This window comes from Micromys minutus (genome assembly GCF_963924665.1).
Source record: "Micromys minutus genome assembly, chromosome: 30".
NCBI classification, from domain to species: Eukaryota; Metazoa; Chordata; class Mammalia; order Rodentia; family Muridae; genus Micromys; species Micromys minutus.
In genome coordinates, this window is record NC_137965.1 from 14,260,441 (window position 1) to 14,283,782 (window position 23,342).

The window sequence follows — 23,342 nt, forward strand, 5'->3', positions numbered from 1 at the left end:
ACAAGATATGTACAAGGACAATACCAGTTAACAAAGAGCTACAGGAAGTCAATGGCTGCTAAGAGAGGGAGAATCAATCTTCTCTGGGGACGGGCTCCCATATAGGTTATCCAGTCTTAGGTGGTCAGTCCTAAATGTGTGTATGCATGATCAATACTAAATGCACTCAATAGCTTACATACATGTATGTGCATGTATGTGATTGTGTACACATGTGCATGCCTCCATACAGAGAGAGAGGGAGAAAGAGTGAGAGAGAGGGGAGAGGAAGGGAGGGAGAGAGGGAGGGAGGGCTGAAGAGAGAGAGGGAGAGAGGGAGAAAGGGAGAGAGGGAGAGAGGGAGAGAGAGACTTCAGGCAGAGACAATGAAAGTAGTTTTTGACCTACCTTGACCTTCTTCAGCCCTTCACAAGTCTCTGGTTGGGCACATCTGGTCAGCGATTCCTCCACATTGGTCAACCACGCTGTGATGTCCTTGACAAACCTCTCCACTTGGGTTCTCTGAGCCGTGAAATCCTTCAGGGTTCCCTTTGCTTCCTCGGCGACTTCTTTGGCGTGTTCCAGTTTCTGCCTTAAGTCTGCTTCTATAAACTAAATATAAAGCTCAATTTCGTGAAAATCTGGGAGGACCAAAAGCACACTCACCGGTTAGGAATTCTGTTTATGAGTAACTCCATCAAGAACACATGAGGATCACCATGGAAGTTTCTCCAATACTAATAGCTTTTCCCAGGACGGAAAGCCAGGGAGTGTGGGCTGCCAAACATATTGAATAAAGGGGAAGAACAGACTTGCAGCTAACCCTTCTCTCGGATAGAGTGTGGTTTTGATGGAGGTCCCAGGGAAGAGATCACATCGTCAAGAAAAAGCTGGACCAAAAGTCTGTGGCTAATTCTCCACAAAAAAGATATACATGGACCTGCCTGGATCTGACTCTGATTGGAGGAAACCCACCACAGGATTTAATGGTGAAGCAATTTCATCCTGTAAGACGTGCAGTCAGGCTGTTTATTTTCTACTCCTGGGAGGAGTTATGTCACGAAAGTTGACTCTTTGTGTGTGTGTGGGGGGGGGAGTGTGGACCCTGAGTTAATAAAGTGACTTATAAGTTCTCTAAACTTAAAAATGACTTTAACCCTACAACTCAAAGATTTGTGCTATTTAGAAAAACCTGCAAACATAAAGGTTTGTTGTTTTTTTTTTCTTTAAACCCCTAGCTCAGAGCAGCTTTGAGCAAGGAGCTGAGAGCATCTTTAATCTTTACTACTTGCTTTCCTCTGTGCTTCTATCCCTGCTTGGCACATGGCTGGAAATTCCACAGGCCTGGAGGGGAGGGGCGGGAGGTGGGAGAGGCATTCTGAATGGAAGACTCCTGGATGAGTGTGAGCTACCTCTCACAGCCCCTGATTCTCATGGTCTGTGGGTAGCGCACACTCTCTTCTGCCTCTTTACTTCCTCCTCTCTCAGCCCAAGGCATCTCTGGGTTCATCCCCGAGAAAGCCTTCTTAGACAAACCAGCTGTCCTCCCACTGTGGACTCTCAGGGTGGTCTCTCTCTTCAACCATACCTTTTGGGTTGAGCCCACATGCTGGTACACACTTCCCCTCCTCCAAGCCCCCCACAACCGCTGCTGAGATGTTGACCACCCACACAAGCCTTACTCTTCGGCAAACACATCAGATGTCAGCCAGCCAGCCTGCCTGGCAGGGTTTAGAAACCAGAGTCTGGTGGCCGCCAGCTGCAAGGGACAAATTATGCTGTACTCTAAGTGCTGTGGCTGACGTTCCAAACATATGTGACTGTGGTCACCGTCCCCGTTCATCCCAGATGTGAATAGGAATGTCATTTTATGTGCTTCAGGTGACATGTCCAACATTCCTATACATGTTTGAGATCAGGGCCAAGCATGGCTGGTCAAACAAACAGAAGTCAATGACAATGGTACAAGAAGAGAGACCAATCCATGTATGACCATTACCTCTTCACCCCAAATAGGTAAAGGTACCCCAGAGATGTCAGCTAGGAGCTAGTGAGTCAGTCAGCCACAGTGGGTCTTACCACATTGGGTGCATCTAAGGTTCAGACACTAGAGTAGCCCAGGTTCCCTGGCCAACCCAGCCCTCCTCCCCGACCTGCCTCAAAGTTCTTGGGACTGGGATCATCTACATGGCTATGAAGGGACATTGGCAGTCCTGACCCTGTCCCCAGGCCATGTTGCTAAATAAATTAACACAGTAAGATGACATATTTATTAAAGGGGGGGGTCTAAACATAAAATGTACCAAGAAACAGTCAGGCTGATACTGCACCCAGAATTCAATGAGGAAAAGAAAACTCCTCTTATAATAACATCATAATGCTTGAATTGTAAATGTACCATAAATATTGGCACACTGAGTTCTACCGATGTTAATGTTTAACCCCCATATATAAAAAAAATAATCCATGTTTGCCAGGAATTATGGTGACACACACACACACACACACACACACACACACACACACACACACCTTGTAGGATGTAAGAGATTGGCTGTTATGTGGTATTTATTAGAAAAGTTTTCTGGCTTCACACTCACCTGAAGTTCTGTTGGTGTCTCTGGATTTTTCGTTAGTTCTTTGAGATTGCTGATTTTGGAATGCAGTTCTTCCAATTTTAAGGCTTTGCTTTTAACTCCAGACTATGAAAGCAAAGACACAGGGCAAAGCCATCACTGACCCAAAGACAGACTGACTGCGGTTGGCCTCTCATACTGAGAGCTGTCAGGATACAAGCGTTAAGTTAAGCAGTCTTTAGAAAATCTCTTCTCCTTTTTTCACAAGTGTGGAAAATGTTACCATTTAAGTTCACTCTGAATAAGAGGGGATATGTGGGACTTTCTTTCTTCCCACCCTCTTTTATTGGAAATAAAGATCCCCTGGAAAAAATGAAGCAGCGACCAAAAGTGTTGAGTCAGTAAGGATGTCCACTAGGCTGTTATTTCTTCATTAGCGGTGTTATTACCAGTCACCATGGCAATGTTGAAGTCTTACAGAAGCATGCTATACAAATGCATCAGGACTGCCCAGCTATAAAAATACTGTCAGCAGTACCCAGAAGACACACTTCAAATGGCTATTTACAGGATGTTGAACCAGAAATAATTTTGACATCCGATAGGCTACCTCCCATTTGTGAACACACAAAGGGAGGCCAAACCAAGAGTCATTACTGAGCAAAGATACTCATAGACTGGACAGTTCTGAGTGGCAAAGAAAAACTTAATTAAAGAGTCCCCTCAGCTTGATAAAACATAACTTAGTGCTCTGGGAACACAGTTTCCAACAGCCTGAGATCAGAAAGCAACTCACTGTCAGGCCTGGTGGCCTTTTACAGAAACAGTGGGGCAGTTAGAGAACTCCCCTACTGAGCTACACTCATTTCGGGTAGGGTGGGAAGAAAGGCCCAGCAGTAGGAAGACTAGGGCCATGCACTAGGTTGGCCCCAGCACACTGGTTTACTGACTGGTATGTCAAATGGTCAGCAACAAAAAGCCCGTCTCGGAAAGAATCAACCCTGCCACACTGAATAAGGGTCTGAGGGACACAGGCAGCAGTTTCTGCAGGCGGGAAGGCAAAAGAAGGCTGATTTGGGAACTTCCTGTCCGACTAAAAACCATGCTGCCGTATTTACTACTACTGGGGGCTCTGAGCATGATGTCACAGTGTCTGTGAAGCCATTCAGCGCACTGCAGAACAGAACGGTACAGCATTTCATGGCATGCCTGGTGTCTGCTGCAGCTGTAACAGACGCCATGAATCCAAAGGCTTAGAGCATGTTACTGTGTATGATAAGTATTAATAAATGATGATGCTTTTGAGACCTGGTCCTGCTATGTGACTAAGCTAGCCTCAAACTGGGAACCACCTCTCTGTCTCAGCCTCTCAAGGGCCATGATTATAGGTTTGGTCCACAGTCACACCTGGCAAAGACGATAAAGTTTGACCATTCATTGATTTTGTTTTCAATAGAATCTATTTAACTGTAAGTTTGTTTATAATTACGCTTTTTAAAATATATTTGAGTGTTCTGCCTGCTTGTATGTTTGTGCAGTGTATGCGTGTTTAGTATCCATGCATGCTAGAGAAAGTACTTAGGCCCCAGGAACTGCGGGCACAAATGTTTGTGAGAGGTTATGTTGGTGCTGGGGACTGAATCCATTTTTTCTTCATCCTGTAAAATGATGTGCCCCAACCTCTACACGTACACATTGACCGTTACCTCCAGTTCTTTCAGGAATTCTTCAGCTCTGAGACTGTTGCTTAAGTTGCTGATGTTTTCCGCCAGCTGTGGGAGGGAGCTGTTGGACCACCCTTCAATCTCATCTTTACTCGAAAGGACGTCATCCCAGACGGACAGGCTCAGTCTCAGCCGGTCCATGTTCTCGTCAATTCTTTCTGATACCTGGGAAAGAAAATAGGGTGCAGGTCCTCAAAATATGAGTTTCTGGGATACTCATCCCCCCCATGCTTTCCTGAGAAGACGAATTATATTCTGACAGAGGATGTCTTAAAATAACCATTGTATATTAATTAGTGCACCTTAAATGCTATCACTCAGACTATCCATCGATGGGAGGGTTGTTTGCAATGAAACATTCACTTTTTATTTGTAAGTGCGTGACTAATGACAAAGGGCACTTCAGGATGCACAGACATGTCACACACTTCGTAAGAGTCTACGGGAATGAGGTCTCTGTGGGGTGGCATTGCATCTATTTTATTTGGTTTATTTTTTAAACTTATTTTATGTGTGTGGGTGTTTTGCCTGTTTGTACGTATATGGTCACATGTGTGCCGTGCCTGCAAAGGTCAGAACAGGGGACCAAATCCCCTGGGAATAAGGTTACAGATGGCTGTGAGCTTCTGTGTGGTTGCTGGGAATCAAGCCTGGGCCTTCCTCCAAGGCAGCCAATGCTCTTGACTTCAGAGCCATCTCCCCAGCCCTGTGCTGGTTTTCAAATCAGCACTCTATGTAGCTGGTCTTTGCTTCTTTGTGGGTTCTTCTTTCTTGTACCTTTCTCTCCTCCTTTTCCACCCTTTCAACCTCCTTACACTAGATAGGAGTAGGGAAAAAAGGGTTGAGAGGAGAGAGGAAAGAGATCCCTGAATCGAATTTCTTATTTCTTCTCCAACCATGACTACTATCAAACTGCAACCAACCCCGACTCTCAGGGCCCTAGCATTTTTATACCCTCTAAAAAGTTCCCAGAATTCCAAATGTTACACAGTTGCAGAAGCTATCTGCCTCTGGCAAAACCACACTTCTGCCAGAGCACGAGGCAAATCATAGTCAGCTGCTGCAGACAGAAGCTGCCCCATATCCCACCCCTGTGATTAAAACAAAAGCACATTCTTATAATCACTTTCTTTCATATTTTTGTGTTTTTAAACCAAAATTCCAAAATTCTCAAAAATGTCATCACAACTTTTATTCATAATGTTGTAATGTAGGAATAGGCATTAATTAGATTTCAGCATATCTATGATATAAAAAAATATTTAGCATCTGGCCATGAAGCTAATGAATGCTTTTTCAAAAACTAAAAGACACACCTTTTAAACTACAAGCCCAATGCTCTTAATTGCAAAACTACAGCCAGCCTCGGTACTACAAATTGCTATTTGTTGTGATTTAATTTTCTATCAGATATGAATAAATTATCCAATTTTTATCCACAACTCCAGCATTTTGAGAAGAGAACCATTTTATGTTGAATTTGTCATGCTTGAATTTGTCAAATGGAACTCCAGAAATCTGTAGACTTTGTCAAACTAATTCGTGTAGCTTTTTGCTATCTCTGACTACTACGTGAACATTATTTTTCTTCACTTTGGAGTTGACTCTTAAAATGTCAACATTTGGTTAAATCCTCTGCAGGTTTGACGGAGGAGTCTGTGTCAAGCCACTCACGGACACCAGGGGGCGCTCTTACATCCAGCCATTTGTCCAGGGTGCTCTCCATGTCTGTCTTGACCAGGCTGAAATCGCCGCTGTGGATTTTTTTCAGCTCGGATAACAAGTGTTTGCCTTTGCCAGTAAAACTATCCAACTCTTTCTGTTTAGAATTCATTTCAGTCCTGATAGCTTCATGCTGTGGACAAAAATGTTTTCTTAATTAGTAAAACAACCAGTGATACGGGTTTAAAAACATTTGCCTCTAAGACATGTAATTTGTTCTGCTTAAGGCAGAAACTAATGATTATATATGTATATGTATGCATACGCATATACACACATGTAGATATACACATATAAAGACATTTATTATGTGTATTTATGTATAATTTTCTTGAATTAAAAGAATTTTAGGATATTAGTATTAGAAAAAGGAGTTGAACTGTTAACAAGAATTAGCTACATCTAAGTGTACACACAGGATCACCTGTGCAGAGGATTGTTTGAAGAGTAAAAGGCATTGCACAAGCATAATAGATCACTTAAGTAAATGGACTTGTCTTTTACCTTGGAAAAAGCCCACTTAAGGTCCTCTTGGTCCTTTATGGTAGCTCTCATCCCAACGACATTGTTGGCATCCTCCAGAACTTTACACACTGCTGACTTCAAGTTCTGATATTCCCTGATCAAGTCAATAAGTCCACAGCACTGGCCCTGGCTGTAACGATTAAAGAAATACCTCACTTATTACGAATCAGGAGAGGGATGGGTTCCCTGGAATTGGAACTAATATATCATTGCACAGATGTGTTCAGAGATGGACACAAAAACCAACCATGGTCTCGCCCCTGACATCAATACTGCTGTTAGTTAATACTGCCTAACTTAAATCCAGTCTTCTCTCTGGCTCTGTCCTATAAGCATCACCCAAATATTTCAAGTTTTAAAATGGTTTTTCATGCTGCTTTATTTATTGATTTTTTTCATTTATTTATTGATGTCATAAGTAGAGGGGAAGGTGGGGAGAAAGAAGCCAATAACAGATCAAACAAAACAATGTTTAGGCGACATGGTTAAGTTAAAAACCTATGTTAAAGGTCATGATACGAGCCATTCCCAATTTTGTTCCAAAGGTCTTTGTGTGTGATGTGAAGAGGTCTGAGGCTCCCTTCTTTGAATGTGTGCAAATGAGTGTCCAAATGTTCCAGCATCCTTCACAGAAGAGAGCCTCTCCATCGAAGAGCGTATGCAACATTATCAAAGATGTATCGACTATGAGTGAGCAATTCATTTCTCAGTCCTGATGTTTCTCCTGTTCTGTTTAATTCTTCTTCAGCTTAAGCAATCAGTGACCCAGGAAAGGCAAGTCCTACAATTCCTTTTTAAAGATTAAAAGATGATAGCTATGTGTTTTTGTCTGCACGTGTATGTGCACATATATATGTGCATGTCTGTGAAGGCCAGATGTCAACGTTGGATATTTTCCCAATCCATCTCTACATTTTTTTTTTTTTTTTTTTTTTGGATCAGCTTCCATCACTGAACCCAAAGCAAACCTCAGTAATCCTCCTGCCTCCACCTCCCAGTGCAGAGATTGCTGACAAACCTTCTGTTTTATATGAGTGCTGGGCTGGTACTTTAATTCAGTCTTCATACTTGGACAGCCAACACTTTACCTGCTGAGCTATCTTCCCAGATGTACCCTTTCACAAAATTACTGACTACTTTAGGCTATTTGTTTTTAACACATAACATTTCAAATGGCCAATTTCCTATAAAACTATGTAGAGATTCTCTCCAGGTTTATACAGTTTTAAGAAAAACCTCAAGGATAACAAATTTTAAAACTAGCTGATTTCTTTTTTTTAATGATTTATTTATTTTATGTGCGTACACTGTCTCTATCTTCAGACACACCAGAAGAGGACATCCAATGCCCATTACAGATGGCTGTGAGCCACCATGTGGTTGCTGGGAATTGAACTCAGGACCTCTGGAAGAGCAGTCAGTGCTCTTAACCACTGAGCCATCTCTCCAGCCCTAGCTGATTTCTGAGAGGTGATAGGATACCCCTTTTATGTCATGCCCCTGGAGGCAGAGACAAGGGAATGTCTGTGAGTTTGAGGACAGCCTGGTCTATGGATCCAGATCCAGGACAGCCATGGCTACATAGAGAAACTCTGTCTCAAAGCAAACCAAACCAAACAAAAGACTCACCAATTTCAGTAAATATTTCATTAAAAAAGATACATACAGATAGCTAAAAAGAATGATACCACCGTTTTCATTAATCACAAGGCAAATACAAATTAAAATCTGAGATACCTCTCCCTCCCTCCCTCTCTCTCTCTCTCTCTCTCTCTCTGCATATATATATATGCTAGAAGGTGACCAATCAATCTATCCCAAGTGAAAAACTTGACAGTAGTAAGAGTAAGAAACAATGTATATCTTCTAGAGATTTCACCTGCCTGATGTAAATAGATACTCCATCAAATAGATACTTCATCGAAATTACTTATCAGTTTCTTATACATTTAAGCAAAAGCTTACCAAGCAGCTCCACTTAGGTAAAAAAAAAAAAAAATCAGGAGTGTGAATGTTTATAGATATTCAATATGAAATACTTCATTTGACCACCACCAAGTGACTATTGTCTATGGTCTATCCAATCAATGGAATTTGCAGCTACATATTTAAAAACTGAACTATTCACGGTCAATGACAACATCTATTATATGCAAACACGTGTGGGGAAAGAGAGAAAAGAACAGATGCAAAGTGGGCCAAGGGTTCCAGGACAATTCCTGGCAAGAGAGAGAGAGGGGGAGAGAGGAAGGGAAAGAGAGAGGGGGGAGGAAAGGAGGGAGAGAGAGGGAGAGAGGGAGGGAGGAAGGGAGGGAGAGAGAGGGAGGGAGGAGGAGCGAGAGAGATGGAGAGAGGGAGAGAGAAAGGGAGAGAGGAAGGGAGAGAGGGGGGAGATGGAGGGAGGGAGAAAACTGACATTGTAAAACTCAATAGCTGAGACCACCAAGTGCATTTGCCATAGAATTCCACAGGGAGAAAGAGGAGAACCTTAAAGTAAAATGGGCAACAGGAATGGAAAATATAACTAACTTAATTAGAGGTAATATAACAAAAGAGGTAAAGTTGAAAACTCTAATTATAGCATCTGGCAATGACTGGTAATAATTACTTTTAGACACTCTTATTTTTACAAATTTTTAAAAAGAATTTGTGTACACTGTTGCTGCCTTCAGAGTCACCAGAAGAGGGTGCCAGATCCCATTACTGCGAGCCACCATGTGGTTACTGGGACTTGAACTCCGGAAGAGAAGTCAGTGCTCTTAACCACTGAGCCATCTCTCCAGCCCCCTTATAATTTGTTTTAAACATGAACTTTACCACACGAAGAGAAGAACTTTATCGCATTTCCGAAGGACTAAGGTTTTGATGGTCCCAGCAGGATCTGGAATACCCACGGCCCTAAAAAGCCATCTGACTGTTGATCACATGTTCAGAAAGCAACAGGCAATTCAAAGCAGCACCGTGAACCAAGTAGGGAACTTTGGCAGCAGAATCAAGAGGCTTCCAACTCACTTTTCATGAATTAGTCTTTTGGTGTCGTCCCAAGTTGCCTCCAAGCGGTTTATCTCCCTGTCCACTTCAGGCGCAAAGGCAACATCCTTCTGGGCAATTTGTTTTGCTTTGTCTTTCAGCCAAGAAAGTTCGTGCTCATGGGAGTTTAGTTCATCCTCGAGCTGGTTGAACACTCTTAACCTGTAAATTCAAAGGCTGGTTTAGTGTCAATCTCCTGAAGCCATGGGCCAATTCTTCCTCTCTCTAACTCCACGAGCTCACAAAGCACATATTAACACAGCCAGGGTAACTTTCGACACGATCTAACTAGTCTGTATCAAGTGATAACAAGGTTATTTAAGGTCATTGTGCACAATGACTGCCTCTCAGAAAATGTTGGAAATCACCCTTACTGCTTATTTTCAATCTTTCATTGAAATTTTATATTGTCTGTTTTTCTACAGTACAAGAGTTCTCAAAGAAGGCTAATACTATAGGGTAAGCAAGTAAATCCTTTATTTTCTACATTACCATAGAAAATCTTCCTAAGCTCTGGGATCCATATATAATTATATTAATATCATATATATGTATAATTATACTTTAGAATAATATACTTTATATACATAATATACTTTATATATTCATAAAGTATATACATAATATACTTTAGCATAATGAAACAGTTGTTTCATTTAAAATTAAAGAAAACTCTACTAAAGCTTTATGAAAAACCCAAATTACTTCCCTTTAATAAGACATAGCTGTGAGAGAGCAATCCTGACTTTATGTCCCCTAATATATGTGTCTGTGCACATATAATATTTGGCCATACAGGAGGCCACTGACTCATCTCACCCATGCATTCTGATGCTGTGCTGTAGAGTACATGCATGTGCTCCGTGCCCCAGCCCATCTTTTCCCAAAGTGGCTGCAGGCAGAGGTTCGTACCACATAGGTATGAAGTGCTTACAGAAGTATAGGGAAGCTTCCATATAGCTAAGACTGGATAAACCCAGAAAGGCTTTTTTAGTGGATTAGAGAGGCCATCAGGGTTCTGCAGCCTAACTTGGACCTTCATTTGCAGCAGTTTGAGAATACCCATCCTCAACACACACACACACACACACACACACACACACACACACACACACACTGCCCTGTCTGCTTGTCCTGAGCAAAGAGAGGTATGCTGTCTTCCACTAATAATGCCCCTGGTAACTCCTTAGATTTGCTACAACAAACATTTCCTCTCTTTACTTAGAAGGTTAGTTTTACTTTCTCAAACCTTATTCCTTCTTACTAATTTATTTTTAAACTCCTCTGATATTTATGCTGAGTGATATGATAAGGGGTCTTCTGTAGTTCTGACGGAGACCACATTCCTGGTTTTCCTTCCTGGCTTGTTCTGGTTAGAGCTGCACAAAAGTTGTCTTGGCAGAGACGATAATCTACATCAAACATTGACCCACATGGAAGCACACTTCAGAGTTTTTCTGCCTTCAAAGGCTGATGCTGGCTTCAATCCCTTCAACAGTGACAAGGTTTTATTCACAAAGTAAAAGAAGTTTGTAGTGGAGGTTACAGTAGCAAATGAAAATCACTTCCAAGTCTACTAAGGGAGCTGGTTCCTGGCTCTTTCGTCTTAACCTTGAATGCTCCTGGAAAAGCCCAATTTTTTTTAGAAGCTTCTTGCCTGCCTCCTGCTTCCTCCAGGCAAAGGGTTAAAAGCCATTGCTGAGAACCATTTTGCTAAGCTCACTGACTTCCCCTTAAATGAATTGTACTGGCTGGTTTTGTGTTAACTTGACACAAGCTGGAATTATCACAGAGAAAGGATCCTCAGTTGAGGAAATGACTCCATGAGATCCAGCTGTAAGGCATTTTCTCAACTAGTGATCAAGGGGGAGGGCCCAGCCCATTGTGGGTGGAGCCATCCCTGGGCTGGTAGACCTGGGTTCTATAAGAAAGCAGGCTGAGCAAGCCAGGAGAAGCAAGCCAGTAAGTGACATCCCTCCATGTCCTCTGCATCAGCTCCTGCTTCCTGACCTGCTTGAGTTCCAGTCCTGACTCCCTTTGGTGATGAACAGCAATGTGGAAGTGTAAGCTGAATAAACCCTTTCCTCCCCAACTTACTTCTTGGTCATGACGCTTGTGCAGGAATAGAAACCCTGACGGAGACATGAATTAACACAGACCTTGGGTGACTACCTGGCTCTCTGCTGAACTCTTTGCAAGGGAGAACTATTCACCCTTTGCCTTACCTCTGCCATTTGTCACTCCCAAACAATAAGTCTGTTCAGGTCCTTACCAAGGCACTCGTTACCACCCTCTTCAGGGAGGAATTCTCTGATACCTTTATCACCAGAACCACACATTTCTAGAGATCACTACCTGCATTGCTTATGTTTTTTTAATTTATTTTATTTTATGTGTATGTGTAAGCACTTGGATGTATGTGTATCTGGCGCATGTCTGGTGCCCAGAGAGGCCAGAAGGGGGTATCGCATCCCCTTGACCTGGAGTTAGAGTTATAGGTGGTCTGTGGCATCATGTGGGTGCTAAAAACCAAGCCCCACTCCTCTGCAAGATCAGCAGGTGGTCTTAACTGCTGAGCCATTATCTCTCCAACCCTTCTGCCTGCATTCTTGAGAGTAAGCGATTGCTTGCAATAGTAGGAAAAGAGAGGATAGCAGGTCCGGACTCTTGTGTAGGTAAGATCTGAGTGTCCATACACGGTCCCTAGGGAGGACCTTAAGGGAATCAAAGAGATTTTAATAATTCCCAAGTGTCACATTTATCTTCAAGGGGAGGAGAAAGAGTGAGAGACAGAGAGCCAGAGACACAGAGACAGACAGACAGACAGACAGACACACAGACAGACACACACACACACACACACACACACACACACAAAGAGACAGTGCAGAGAGAAGACAAACTGACCACATAGGGCACCATTAAAGCTTTGCAGGACAGTGAATTTCAGAGGTAGCAGCAGAGACCAGCATCCGTTTGGGGTTTCTGACCTGTGCTGCAGGGCCTGGCGGGTGGGTTCTTTCAACCGCTCCCGGTCGGTCCTCTCTTCAATGTCTTCGATGCTTCCCAGCAGCTCTTCCTTCTGCTCCTGGAATGCTTCTTTCAACACCACCAGGGCATCCGCCTCGCTCTGCTTGGTTCCCAGAAGGTTCTGGATCCTCTCTACTTCTAAAGAGAGCTGGTCGGTGGTGGCTCTGCAGGAAGTCCTTTGCTGGGGGCTCCCAGTTTTCAGGTGGAATTGGGCTTTGGTCAGGTTGCCATCGAGACCGATGGCACTGGATTCTAATGTTTTCACGTCTTGGATAGCATCACGAAGGTCCTTTTTGAGGGAGTCAGACTGCTTCTTACTCATGCTTTTGGTGGCTTCCACTGTCTGCCTGAGCTGGTGGAGAAGAGCGGACACGGAGGCGTGGCTCTGGAGGAATTCCTCTAGCCGAGCCAGAGCCAGCTTCCTCCTCTCCACTACCTGGCCAGCCTCTTCAAAGAGTTGGAAGCAGTCATCCGCCTTGCTCTGCAGCGGGTGAAGGTCCTCTGCTCTGCCCAGACTCCTCAACTGTGCTAAGTGACCTTGAAGACGCTCTACTTCTCCTCGTTTCTTCTCTATTTCTGCAGCGTGGTCCTGGAAGGGAAGAGAGTCTCTCAATCTCAGACACACTCCAGTTATCACGGATAAACAAAAGGGTTTGCGATCTCACCATAGGTAGCACAGTCAATGAATAGCCTAGCATTTAGCTAGTTAGTTAGTAGTTAGTTAGTAAGTTAGTTAGTAGTTAGTTAATTAGTTAGTAGTTAGTTAGTTGGTTAGTTAGTAGTTAGTTGGTTGGTTGGTTAGTTAGTTAGTTAGTTAGTTAGTTAGTTAGTTAGTTAGTTGGTTGGTTGGTTGTATTTGCATGGGTATGCACTAACCCATGTGTGCCTTGGCAAGCATATGTGCATTTATGCACGTGGAGGCAAGAGGTCAACATGAGGGGTGTCTCTTTCAATTGCTCTCCTTTTCAAGGTCAATGAACTTTAAGGTGTCTGATCTGGTAAGACGGGCTGGCTAGCATACCTCAGTGATCAAGTTTTCCCTGCCGTTCCAGAGTTAGGACTATGAACACATACTACCCACCACGTCTCCCTGAGTGTTTCACGTGATATTGGAGCTCAAACTCTGGCTCTTGTATTTGTGCGGCATTTTACTAACCAGGCCCTTTCCTCAGCTTCTAGCTTAGCAATTGGAAGTCACCCACAGATGCCGGAGAGATGGCTCAGCGGTTAAATGTGACTCACAGTTTTCTGTGGCTCCATCTCCAGTAGATCCCAGGCCCTTTTCCGGCTTCTGTGGGCAACTGCATTTATCAACTCACATACATGCACACATGCATACATAATTAAAAATAAATAAAATGTCTTTAAGCTATCCATAGTGAAGGAGCTTTTGTAAACATTCATGAGTGTTCCCATTATGCTCAGCTATGTGTGCCATATAGCATATAACTCTGACTTAATTATTTTCACATCTGTGTTTTACTTGAGGCAACTGTGTAGGATTTTGACCAGCTCACAACAAACCATAGTTAAAATCCAGCAGAAGTTTGCTGTCAATGTTAACATTGCTTCCACCATAGAGAAACCATTAGTGTTTTAATCCTGACCATGATTCCTTTAGATAGTCCCCCAGTCGAGCAATTAAATCGCTTCTCACTCCAGACCCCTCCTTTGTCCTTAGGAGACTTTCCTCTTGAAAACCTGCTCAAGTAGGTCCAGTCTCTCTGCCCCTTTGAGATATTTGTCTTCTGAAAGCCTTTGTTTCTGGTCACTGAATAACCTAAGACCCATCCCTTTGAAATAGAGTTAATCAGAAAGCAGCACCTCTCTCTCTCTCAGCCTCTTTGGAGTACCACGGGTTTCAGCCAGTGCCTTCCTCTAAGCCAATGGTTCTCAACCTTCTAACTCTGCAACCCTTTAATACAGTTCCTCATGTTGTGGTGACCCCCAACCATAAGACTATTTTTGTTGTTACTTCATAACTGTAATTTTCTACTATTATGACTCATAATGTAAATATATGATATGTAGGATATCTGATATGTGACCCTTGGTCATTTGATTTCCAAAGGGGGTCATGACTTGTAGGTTGAGAATCATTGCTTTAAGATATAAAACTCTGCTGACTTTAAGACTGGAGGTTTGCTTTTTCCTTTCTTAGAGACAGCATAAAGCCAGCATAGAATAGACACTCAGAAACTATTAAGTGTTTTATACAGAGTCTATAAGGAAACATTAGCATCCCAATGCTTGATCAATATCTAATTTTGAATTTTAATAGTATTCTAGTAGATACTATTCATAGGTTACAAGTAAGGGGAACAGTAATAATTCATGAATCTGCAGCTACTTTCACACCAAATAGTTACTTCAGAAAAAACTATGAGCCTTTCAAACACTGGGAATTTGCTTTTGGTTTTTGGACCAAAACAAAATGGAAAACTCAAAACTGGAAATTCTTCGCATTTTGTGCTACAAATTACAGGATGGTTTTGTTTGCTTATTTTGTTTGTTTGTTTGTTTGCTGGAGTTACCCAGCTTTACCAGAAGTGATTTTCATCTGTTTAAGTTACCTGCCCAACATGTTGGCTGGATCCATAAATTCAATTATTAAGCCATCTTTCATACAAATAAGAAAAATCTACATTCCTGTCATGTATGTATTTGAATGTGGCATCCCTTTGAACTAAAGGCTTTTGTCAGAACATAGTCAAAAGGATGATGTCTTGGGTGTGGAGAGCTGTGAGAGCCAGGTGAAAAGGCAGAGGGTCTTTGACCTCAGGTGCATTTTGTTCCCTAGGTTGTCTTTAGGTCTGACTTTATGTCTCCTGGCACAAACATTTATATTCAGTTGATAAGACATGTTTATTCTTGTTGCATGACAGATCATAGCACTAGAACCCAGTCTGGACAGTGTACCCTGAATCTGGAAATCACCTTCTACCTTGCTTTCTTGCTTTCTGAGAAATATACTACATGTGAGGCCATCATGTTTAAATTTGACTGTCCTAGAAAGTTCTGGAAAAGGGCTACTCTGTTAATATTTACTATGAGTTTACTGATGCTCATTTCCATGTTTTTCTGATCACAGCCTTCCTTGGATCACTGCTTTCTCTGTTACATTCATGTATAAAAGTTCTCTGAAATTGAAGCAAGGCTGTCTACAGCATCAGACTGTAGTCCGCCCCATTCTTTCAGGTTCTCAGATCCCAGGTTGAGCAGACAAGATCTATCCAGGTCACCGGAGGTCGACAGACTCTCTTTTCTGAATATATCTATTTTCCATCTTGAGAGGATCCATGTTTACCTTGTGCCGAGTAAGAGCCACTTGATGGTCCCTTAAATTGATCTCTGAAGTCGTTTGCAATTCACTGAGGAACCGTTTAATCCAGACGGAGAAGGAAAACAGCAGTTCATCAAACTGCATGTGCTCAGCCAGCACGGACTGGAGAAAGTGCATCCTGTTGGGGAGAGACGGGTTTTTCAATGGCCATGAACAGAGTGGTCCCTGCTGTACTTTGTGGGAAGAAGCTTATTTCCTGGGCGAAGTGAAACAGTTATACACAGACAAGCCAGACCTCTGAGAACACTCAAAGCCCCATGCGCTGCCCTTCTCATGCTTTTTCTGGTCTCACTGAACCACTGTCTGCTCTGATGGCTTGTCCCTCCTCCGGGCTTTCCCACCAAGTCACCCATCAAGCACATCTGAGCTGTGCACACTGCTCCAACAACATCATCACCACATTCAGCGTGGTACCTCTTCCTATATCCTGTCCCCACCCAGTTCCAGTCTAAGCCTCTTACTTCCTTGCCCAGTTTCCAGAAGCACCCTGAATCCCTGTACCTCCCCACTGCCTGCACTAAGGGTGATGGCCAGATGTAATTTATTAGCTTAGAGAAGTCCTTGGTGTGTTTTCACACCACTTCTGAGGTAATACCCTGGATTCAAATATGACAGATAAAGTAGTTTCCACCTCTCTCAGAATTGGTCTTCGAAAAGCCACATGAAGTGAGTTCAAACAAAACACACCGTTTACCCTTGTAGTCAAAGGGGCATTATTAGAAGCCCCTTCGTGAGGAACTGACCTTTTGCTGATTATCTGTGGTAATTCTCCCCAGCGGTCATCCAGCTGTTCCAACTGTAGTTTCATCATCGCCACGTCCTCTCTGGAGGCCACTGAGAACAGGGCTTCCTTCAGCTGCAGGAGACTGCTGTAGAGGGAGGCCTGGGACACAACTTCATTTTGCAGGGCCTGAAGAACAGAATACAAGACAGGCCTCAATCTAACGGGACTGATCCAGAGGCTGGAGGCTGGCTTTGCATTCTCACAAAAGAAGATGAGAGAAACTTGTTGTTGCTTGGTTTTATCATTGGCTCTAGATCATCTTTAACACATTTAAAAAATAACAGTAAGGCCTGTAGCATTTTTCAGTATCTGGGTATAACTTGAGGCAAATTTGGAGCTGGGAGATTCTCTCATATTGAGTAGACAAAGGGAATCAAGGAAACTTTACTGCAAAAGAGATTACTGTATGTCTAGTGTAAGTCAAGATGTTATTCCAAGCACTGGGAATATGCTGTTGCTGTTTAGAGACATCATCAGGCCAGACCAAAGAACCTAAGAGCTGTTTGTTTTATTTCTATGTAATGCATCAGTTTTATTTTTACTTTTGGTGAATTAGGCAATGACCTTCTTGGGTTCTCTGAGGTCACCGTAAAACCTTTCTTTGGCTCTTACTACTGAGAGATAGGACAAAGACAACAGTTAAAATGGTCACAAGTGAGATGACATTTCATGGTAGTAAAGACTCATTAAGCTGTTTCTTTTGCTTCCCCTCAAGGTCCCACACAGGATGCAAAAATATACTGCAGAGGCAGGAAGGGATGGAGTACCCTCCCACGATCACAAGGAAGATTCGCAGGCGAAGTGGGACTCAACGCTATGGGGAATTCTGAGAAAAGACACCTGGGAAGCATGTCCAAAAGGCAAGAAGGGTGTGAGCAATGTTGTCAGGCCACAGTTCAGAGGGGACTTGGCTAACACTGCAGTGTTCAGTCCCTGTGACAGAGACCAAAACTTGTTCATGTTTACAGCTTCATTGTCCGAAGTGGTTCCTGACTCACAGCAGGTACCCAGGTCATATCCTTTGCTTCATTGAAGGGACAGAAGTATGAACAAAGAGACAAACACAGGCATCCCAAAATCAGAGACTGAATCTGTGCCTCTCTTTCTGAAACCACCTTTCCACACATAGGAAAGAACCAAACTGAGCTGTGAGCCCCTTCACCATCAGGGCTGGCCTAGGCTTTCTTGAAAAGATCTTTAGGGAAGATGAAGACATTCAAGCTTCACAAGTTAGAGGAGGAAAAGATTGGAGGCGCAGAATCCTTCCAAAGTCAAGGAGACAAAGAGCAGAAGGTGGGCAGTAGATTCAGATGCAAAAGGCCTCCTGGGTAAGACTTTTAGGAAAAATAAAGAAAACTAGCAGGTCCCTACTTTGTTTTCTAGGGTGGTAGGAAAAGTCAAGCTATGAACCTACCAGACAATAAATTTCTTTCTAGAAACAGTTTTGCCTGCTGACATTTCTGGCGCAGATAGCACCTTTTAAACACATTATTAATAAACCAAAATCATTCATATTGTCAGCAGCTTCAGTAATAAAAGTTTTTTTTTATTAAGTTTATAAAATTGGCTTCTCAAGGATGCTATTAGCCATGTCGTTTTTCTGTCTTCCTATTGGGACTTCGTCTTTTTTTTTTTTCTTCTGTTATTCTTGAATGCAACAATAACTCTTGACTTCTTTCTACATTCTATTCTTTCCTACAAAAAACACTTTTATTTTCTTTAAAAAAAATCACCTATGATCAAAGGAAGAGCTATTATACTTGCAGTGGTGATAGAGCTTATCTCTACATTCCTGCATCTCCCGCCCTCCTGGAATGTCCGTGATACTCAACTGAATGATACCCAGATGCTATGCAATTATTATATGCAAAAATTAGAGAATTCTCTAAGACACCATGGGCATAGGTCACCACGAAGTCCCCATTGCTACCGTGTCTGTGAGTCCAGGCTTTTGTTTCAGTGCATCTTGATGCCAAATGATGGTCTGGGGATAGTAAAGTAATTAGGGGACTTAGAGATTTAATTAATAAATGTAAGCACACAAGACCATTCCATTTCCATCCTCACCCTCCTTGAACTTGCCTGTATTAGCTGCAGTTCACTTTCTACTTTGACTCTGTCTGCTGAAATGTCCTTTTCTGGTGAACTTGCTATGGCTTCACATCGCTCTAGCCAGGTTAGGAAGGGTGACAGTCCCTTCTCCAACCTAGAAAAATAAAATAAAATAAAAAAGAAAAGAAGAGAGGGGGGGAGAGAGAGAGAGGGAGAGGGAAATCATATGATTTCAACTAAAGCACTAAAAGACGAAAATTTCCAGGTCAGCAAGTCTAACATGATCTGTTATAATTGGTGCACAGAGGCTGTGGCATTCCTGCACAGCAAAGTGATAAACTTTATCCATTGTCATGGCAACCCTCACATCTGTACAATATGTAAAGATGCACATGCTTCCTCTCTACTCTAGGGGCTCTGTGTCAATGAATACCTACAGTAGACATCCAAATTCACTCGTCTTATATCTAGGGTGATTATTTCCCACCACTTAGAGCCGCAGCTCTCAACCTGTGGGTCACGACCCCTGGGCAAACCTTGATCTCTAAACATATTTACATTATGAAATTATGATTCATAACAGTAGCTAAATTGCAGTTATGAAGTAGCAATGAAAGTGATTTTATGGTTGAAGGTGTCACCACAACATGAGGAACTGTGTTAACAGCCTCAGCATTAGGAAGGCTGGGAACCACTGACCTGGACAATAGCTCACATATGTACTCTCCTACCCACCATGGAAAGTAAGCCAAGAACTGCTCACCTCTGCCAGTGGGCCAGCAGGTCCTCTAGTGCCTTCTGTCTGTCTTTAGCTTTGTGTAGTATCTCCTCGTATTGCTGCTGTAGGGCCGCAGCCTCCTGGGTGCAGGATTCTCTGTTAATCACCTTCTGGGCACTGGCTGAGAAAGTGGTAACTGTGCTGTTGAGGGTCTCTAGGGCTTGGCAGAGATCCTGAGAAGAGAGCAGAGAGAATTCATTCTCTCAGGTCTTTTCCTATAGTAATGGAGGCTATTTAAAATGTATGAACTATTTACTTCTAGAATTTTTTCCTTTAGCATCGTTAACCTATGGTTGATCTCAGGTCACTGAAGTCACAGAAGTCAAGACTGGGGCTGAGAAGAACAGCTGGACAAGAGCAACAGCAAGAACAAGCAAGGCCGGTTCTTCAGTGAGTCCCATCACGACAAAGTCTTTGCCTTCAGCCACAAAGGCAACGATGGTACTGAAGAGTTGGCCTGCCATGGTTTGCAGCAAGATGCACTGAATGTGAAGGGAAAGTTGCTTCAATGAGCTGAACTTTCTCCAGTTAAGAATATAAAGCTGTGGCTGGTGAGACAGCTTGTTGGGTAGATGTGCTTGCCACCAAGCATAATAACTGACTTTATTTATTTATTTATTTATTTATTTATTTATTTATTTATTTATTTAGAAACATCATGATAACTATGTTCAGGGCAAAACCATGTCTAAGATAGAACACATTGTGTGTTGGGGAGAAGAAACATGAGACTGTACATTTAAACAACCTCGAAGTTATATAATTTGTGAGAATTATTATTCATTATATGCTGAATATATGAACCTTTTAAAAATCCCATTCTTCCCTTCCCAAAAAAAAAAAAAAAAAAAAAAAACAAAAAAACGAAACACATTTAAGGTGCTATCATATCTAAAGAAATACATGCAAGATTCATAGATGAGGGTTTTGATGACAGGGATGCTGCTACTGCTGCTGGTGGTGATAAAGGAACTCAGAATAGAGCTGTTGTAGCGTTATGTGTATGACATGTGTTGATTTAATCGTTGTGGCTAGAGATGGCTCAGCAGTTAAGACTCTGGAATGCCCTTCTAAAGAACCCAAGAGTGGGCAGCTCTCACATGCCTATATCTCTATTGCCAGAGGCTCTGATGCCCACTCTGGCCTCCACTGGCACAGTACTTATATGCAAATACCACCCCATACACACATGCATAGTGAAGAACAAAAATTAAATCTTTAAAAATGAATCCTCATAAAAATCCTTTTACATTTTTAATCCCTCTCTCTCTCTCTCTCTCTCTCTCTCTCTCTCTCTCTCTCTCTCTCTCTCTCTCTCTCTCTCCAAATGTTTTCTTCTAAAATTCTAAATATTAAAAAAATCAGAATGCTATCCTTTCCCATGTTCTAACATTATTTGAGTGTTAAAATAATTTCATCAAATTGGATTTTCCTACGTCCTCTCCTTTATATTAACATATATTAATAACCGAGACGCTTTCTTGCTGAACATGTTCAAGCAGTCTAGAACACACTACTCTTCCCAAATGTGCATTGTTAATTTTTTGTTCTCCGCTCCCAGCTCCCTTCTTCTACAATAGAAACATGTATGTATGTATGCTCACAGAGTAGAAACAGTGTGTATTGTTTTGCTTATGAGTCGACATGTTTTCTGTTCGTTTCTCTGTGCGTGTTTCATTACGTTTGCACCTTTCTCTACATTCTCCCAAGGCTGAGGGCTGTCTTGCTAAAGTCTGATAATCAACAGAAGTGAAGTAACCCGGTCAAAAGAGCCAGCCCTCAGAAACCTGTTAGAAAGGACAGATTCACATCTAAACATGGCTGTCAGCGTGTAAAATATGACCTTCACATTATATTTTCCTTCACGTTTAATGGTGGCGAAGGAAAAAGGGATCCAATAAAGAGCTAATCTGAAAACATCACAGATTCTGATGAGAAGAGAAATGCATACATAATATATATGCACATGTACACAAAATGTATCTGTAGGTGTGTGGTGTATGTGCTTGTGGTATGCTAGTGTGTGATTGCATGTGTAGTCACATGTGCATATAACTGTGGAAACTCAAATTTCAGGTTGTGTGTCTTTCCCAATCATTCTTCACTTGGTTAATTGAGGCAAGCTCCCTTCTGAACATAGAAGTAACAGTTCTGTAGTCTAGCTAGCCAGCTTGCCCCTGTGTTCCTGTTTCTGCCTCTTGCATGTTACAGGAGATCATTATACCAGCTCTGATTTTCTGTGGGTGCTTGGGATCCGATAGATTCTTACTGACCAATCTCACCATCCCAGTAAATATAGACTATTCTCTCTCTCCCTCTCTCTCTCCTCTCTCTCTCTCTCTCTCTCTCTCTCTCTCTCTCTCTCTCTCTCTCTCTCTCTCTCGATGTAGAGATAGAGATAATATATAGATTAGATGATATAGATAGATAGATATTTAAATGGAATATGTATAGAAACTCATACTTAGGCATGTTATAACAACAAATGAGTATATTTGAACCATTTAATTCCTCAACTAACAAAGTATTTCCAACTTTAGCTCTTGAAATATTTACTGTTTTCCTTTCAAGTAGGAGTAATCAAATTTTTGAGTGGATAAATATGAAAAAGTGTAGCAGTACACTCTCACCATATGCTCTTGGAGAACTTTGTATGTCTCTGCAGCTGAGGAACATATTTTAATCGGATCAGCCAGCCTCTCTGCAAATTCAGACACAGATTGCCGGATCTAAAAAAAAATGGTGGGACATAAAAATAATTTAAGATACATAACGAGGCAGAGGAGGTTACGGAGAAGACAGAAACTTATCTGTTGGGAATGACTTTTACCACAATCTAAAACCACGCATCTATGGAATCTAAAAAATCAATGCATCCTATTTGAAAGAAAAGTCTTAGGACTTAACCTTAACATGACGTAGAATGACATTTGTAACTCATCTATATTCCAAAGATGCCATATAAATAATTCTGAACTTAGTAGCCATTTGTTGGGTTATTCGCACACGGTCTTTCTTTCTTTCTCTCTTTGTGGGATGCTCACCGCATTTTTATATAATACTGGATGGGTAACAAGTTTACTTGGACCAGTACTTACCTTCCTCAGATTCTCCTCAAACTTTTGCTGTTGTGATAGGTGGCTCAGGATTATTCCTTCCAAGCCCCGTGCATGCTCTTGAAGTTCCTCCCAGTACCTTCGTATCTGTGTTAGCTTGGCTTTGATTCGAGCAGACTCTCCTGTGGTAATGAACTGGGCAAAGGACTGAGCTTCTTCTTCTAGCCCTACCACACTGTCGATCTTACTTTCTATTTCTTGAATTGTGACCTAATATTTAAAACAAGAAGAAGAAGAAGAAAAAAAAAATGTCAACCTGAACAGGCCTACCTTCGCAAAGTACAGAACCTACAGCAGAGACTATGGGGACAGTTTGCCTAACTGGAGTCTAAACATAGTCAGATGGGGGGCAAGCAGCTGAGAACAGATACCACTTGCTTCCTCACCTCATTTGGGGAGAACAGACGCATATAAACACATAAAGCGTTCATAGCAGTGGTGATTGTGTTGGCTGGATGGTGAGGATAGAGAAGTGGCTATTTCTTGTGGCAAAATTATCAAGAAGCTGTCCCTGAGCTCCCATGGTGACTATGAAGACAGGCAAATTTATTGCTTCTTTATCACTCAAATATTTCAGCCGACATGTGGAAGTGGTGTGTTCCAGGAACTCACAGAAATAGTAATGTTTGCCTATATTTAATTTTTCCAAGGGCAGTAGGATGTGCTGCTTTCCTTCATCCTAC

General features: G+C 42.2%; 1 protein-coding gene across 7 annotated transcripts in view; it reads right to left on the reverse strand.

The window, feature by feature from the left end:
- SYNE1 (spectrin repeat containing nuclear envelope protein 1) overlaps positions 1-23,342 on the reverse strand; it is a gene marked incomplete at its 5' end in the record, with an annotated part of 433,140 nt that overhangs the window by 254,358 nt on the left and 155,440 nt on the right. For all 7 annotated transcript variants that reach the window (XM_080941779.1, XM_080941780.1, XM_080941776.1 and 4 more), the window contains 13 exons: positions 388-591; positions 2,580-2,681; positions 4,262-4,444; positions 5,976-6,134; positions 6,506-6,656; positions 9,539-9,718; positions 12,547-13,175; positions 15,894-16,047; positions 16,673-16,839; positions 18,796-18,919; positions 19,529-19,716; positions 22,174-22,272; positions 22,642-22,869. In XM_080941779.1, coding sequence (XP_080797905.1) covers positions 388-591; positions 2,580-2,681; positions 4,262-4,444; positions 5,976-6,134; positions 6,506-6,656; positions 9,539-9,718; positions 12,547-13,175; positions 15,894-16,047; positions 16,673-16,839; positions 18,796-18,919; positions 19,529-19,716; positions 22,174-22,272; positions 22,642-22,869 — 2,568 coding nt within the window. The remainder of the gene's footprint in view (positions 1-387; positions 592-2,579; positions 2,682-4,261; positions 4,445-5,975; positions 6,135-6,505; positions 6,657-9,538; positions 9,719-12,546; positions 13,176-15,893; positions 16,048-16,672; positions 16,840-18,795; positions 18,920-19,528; positions 19,717-22,173; positions 22,273-22,641; positions 22,870-23,342) is intronic.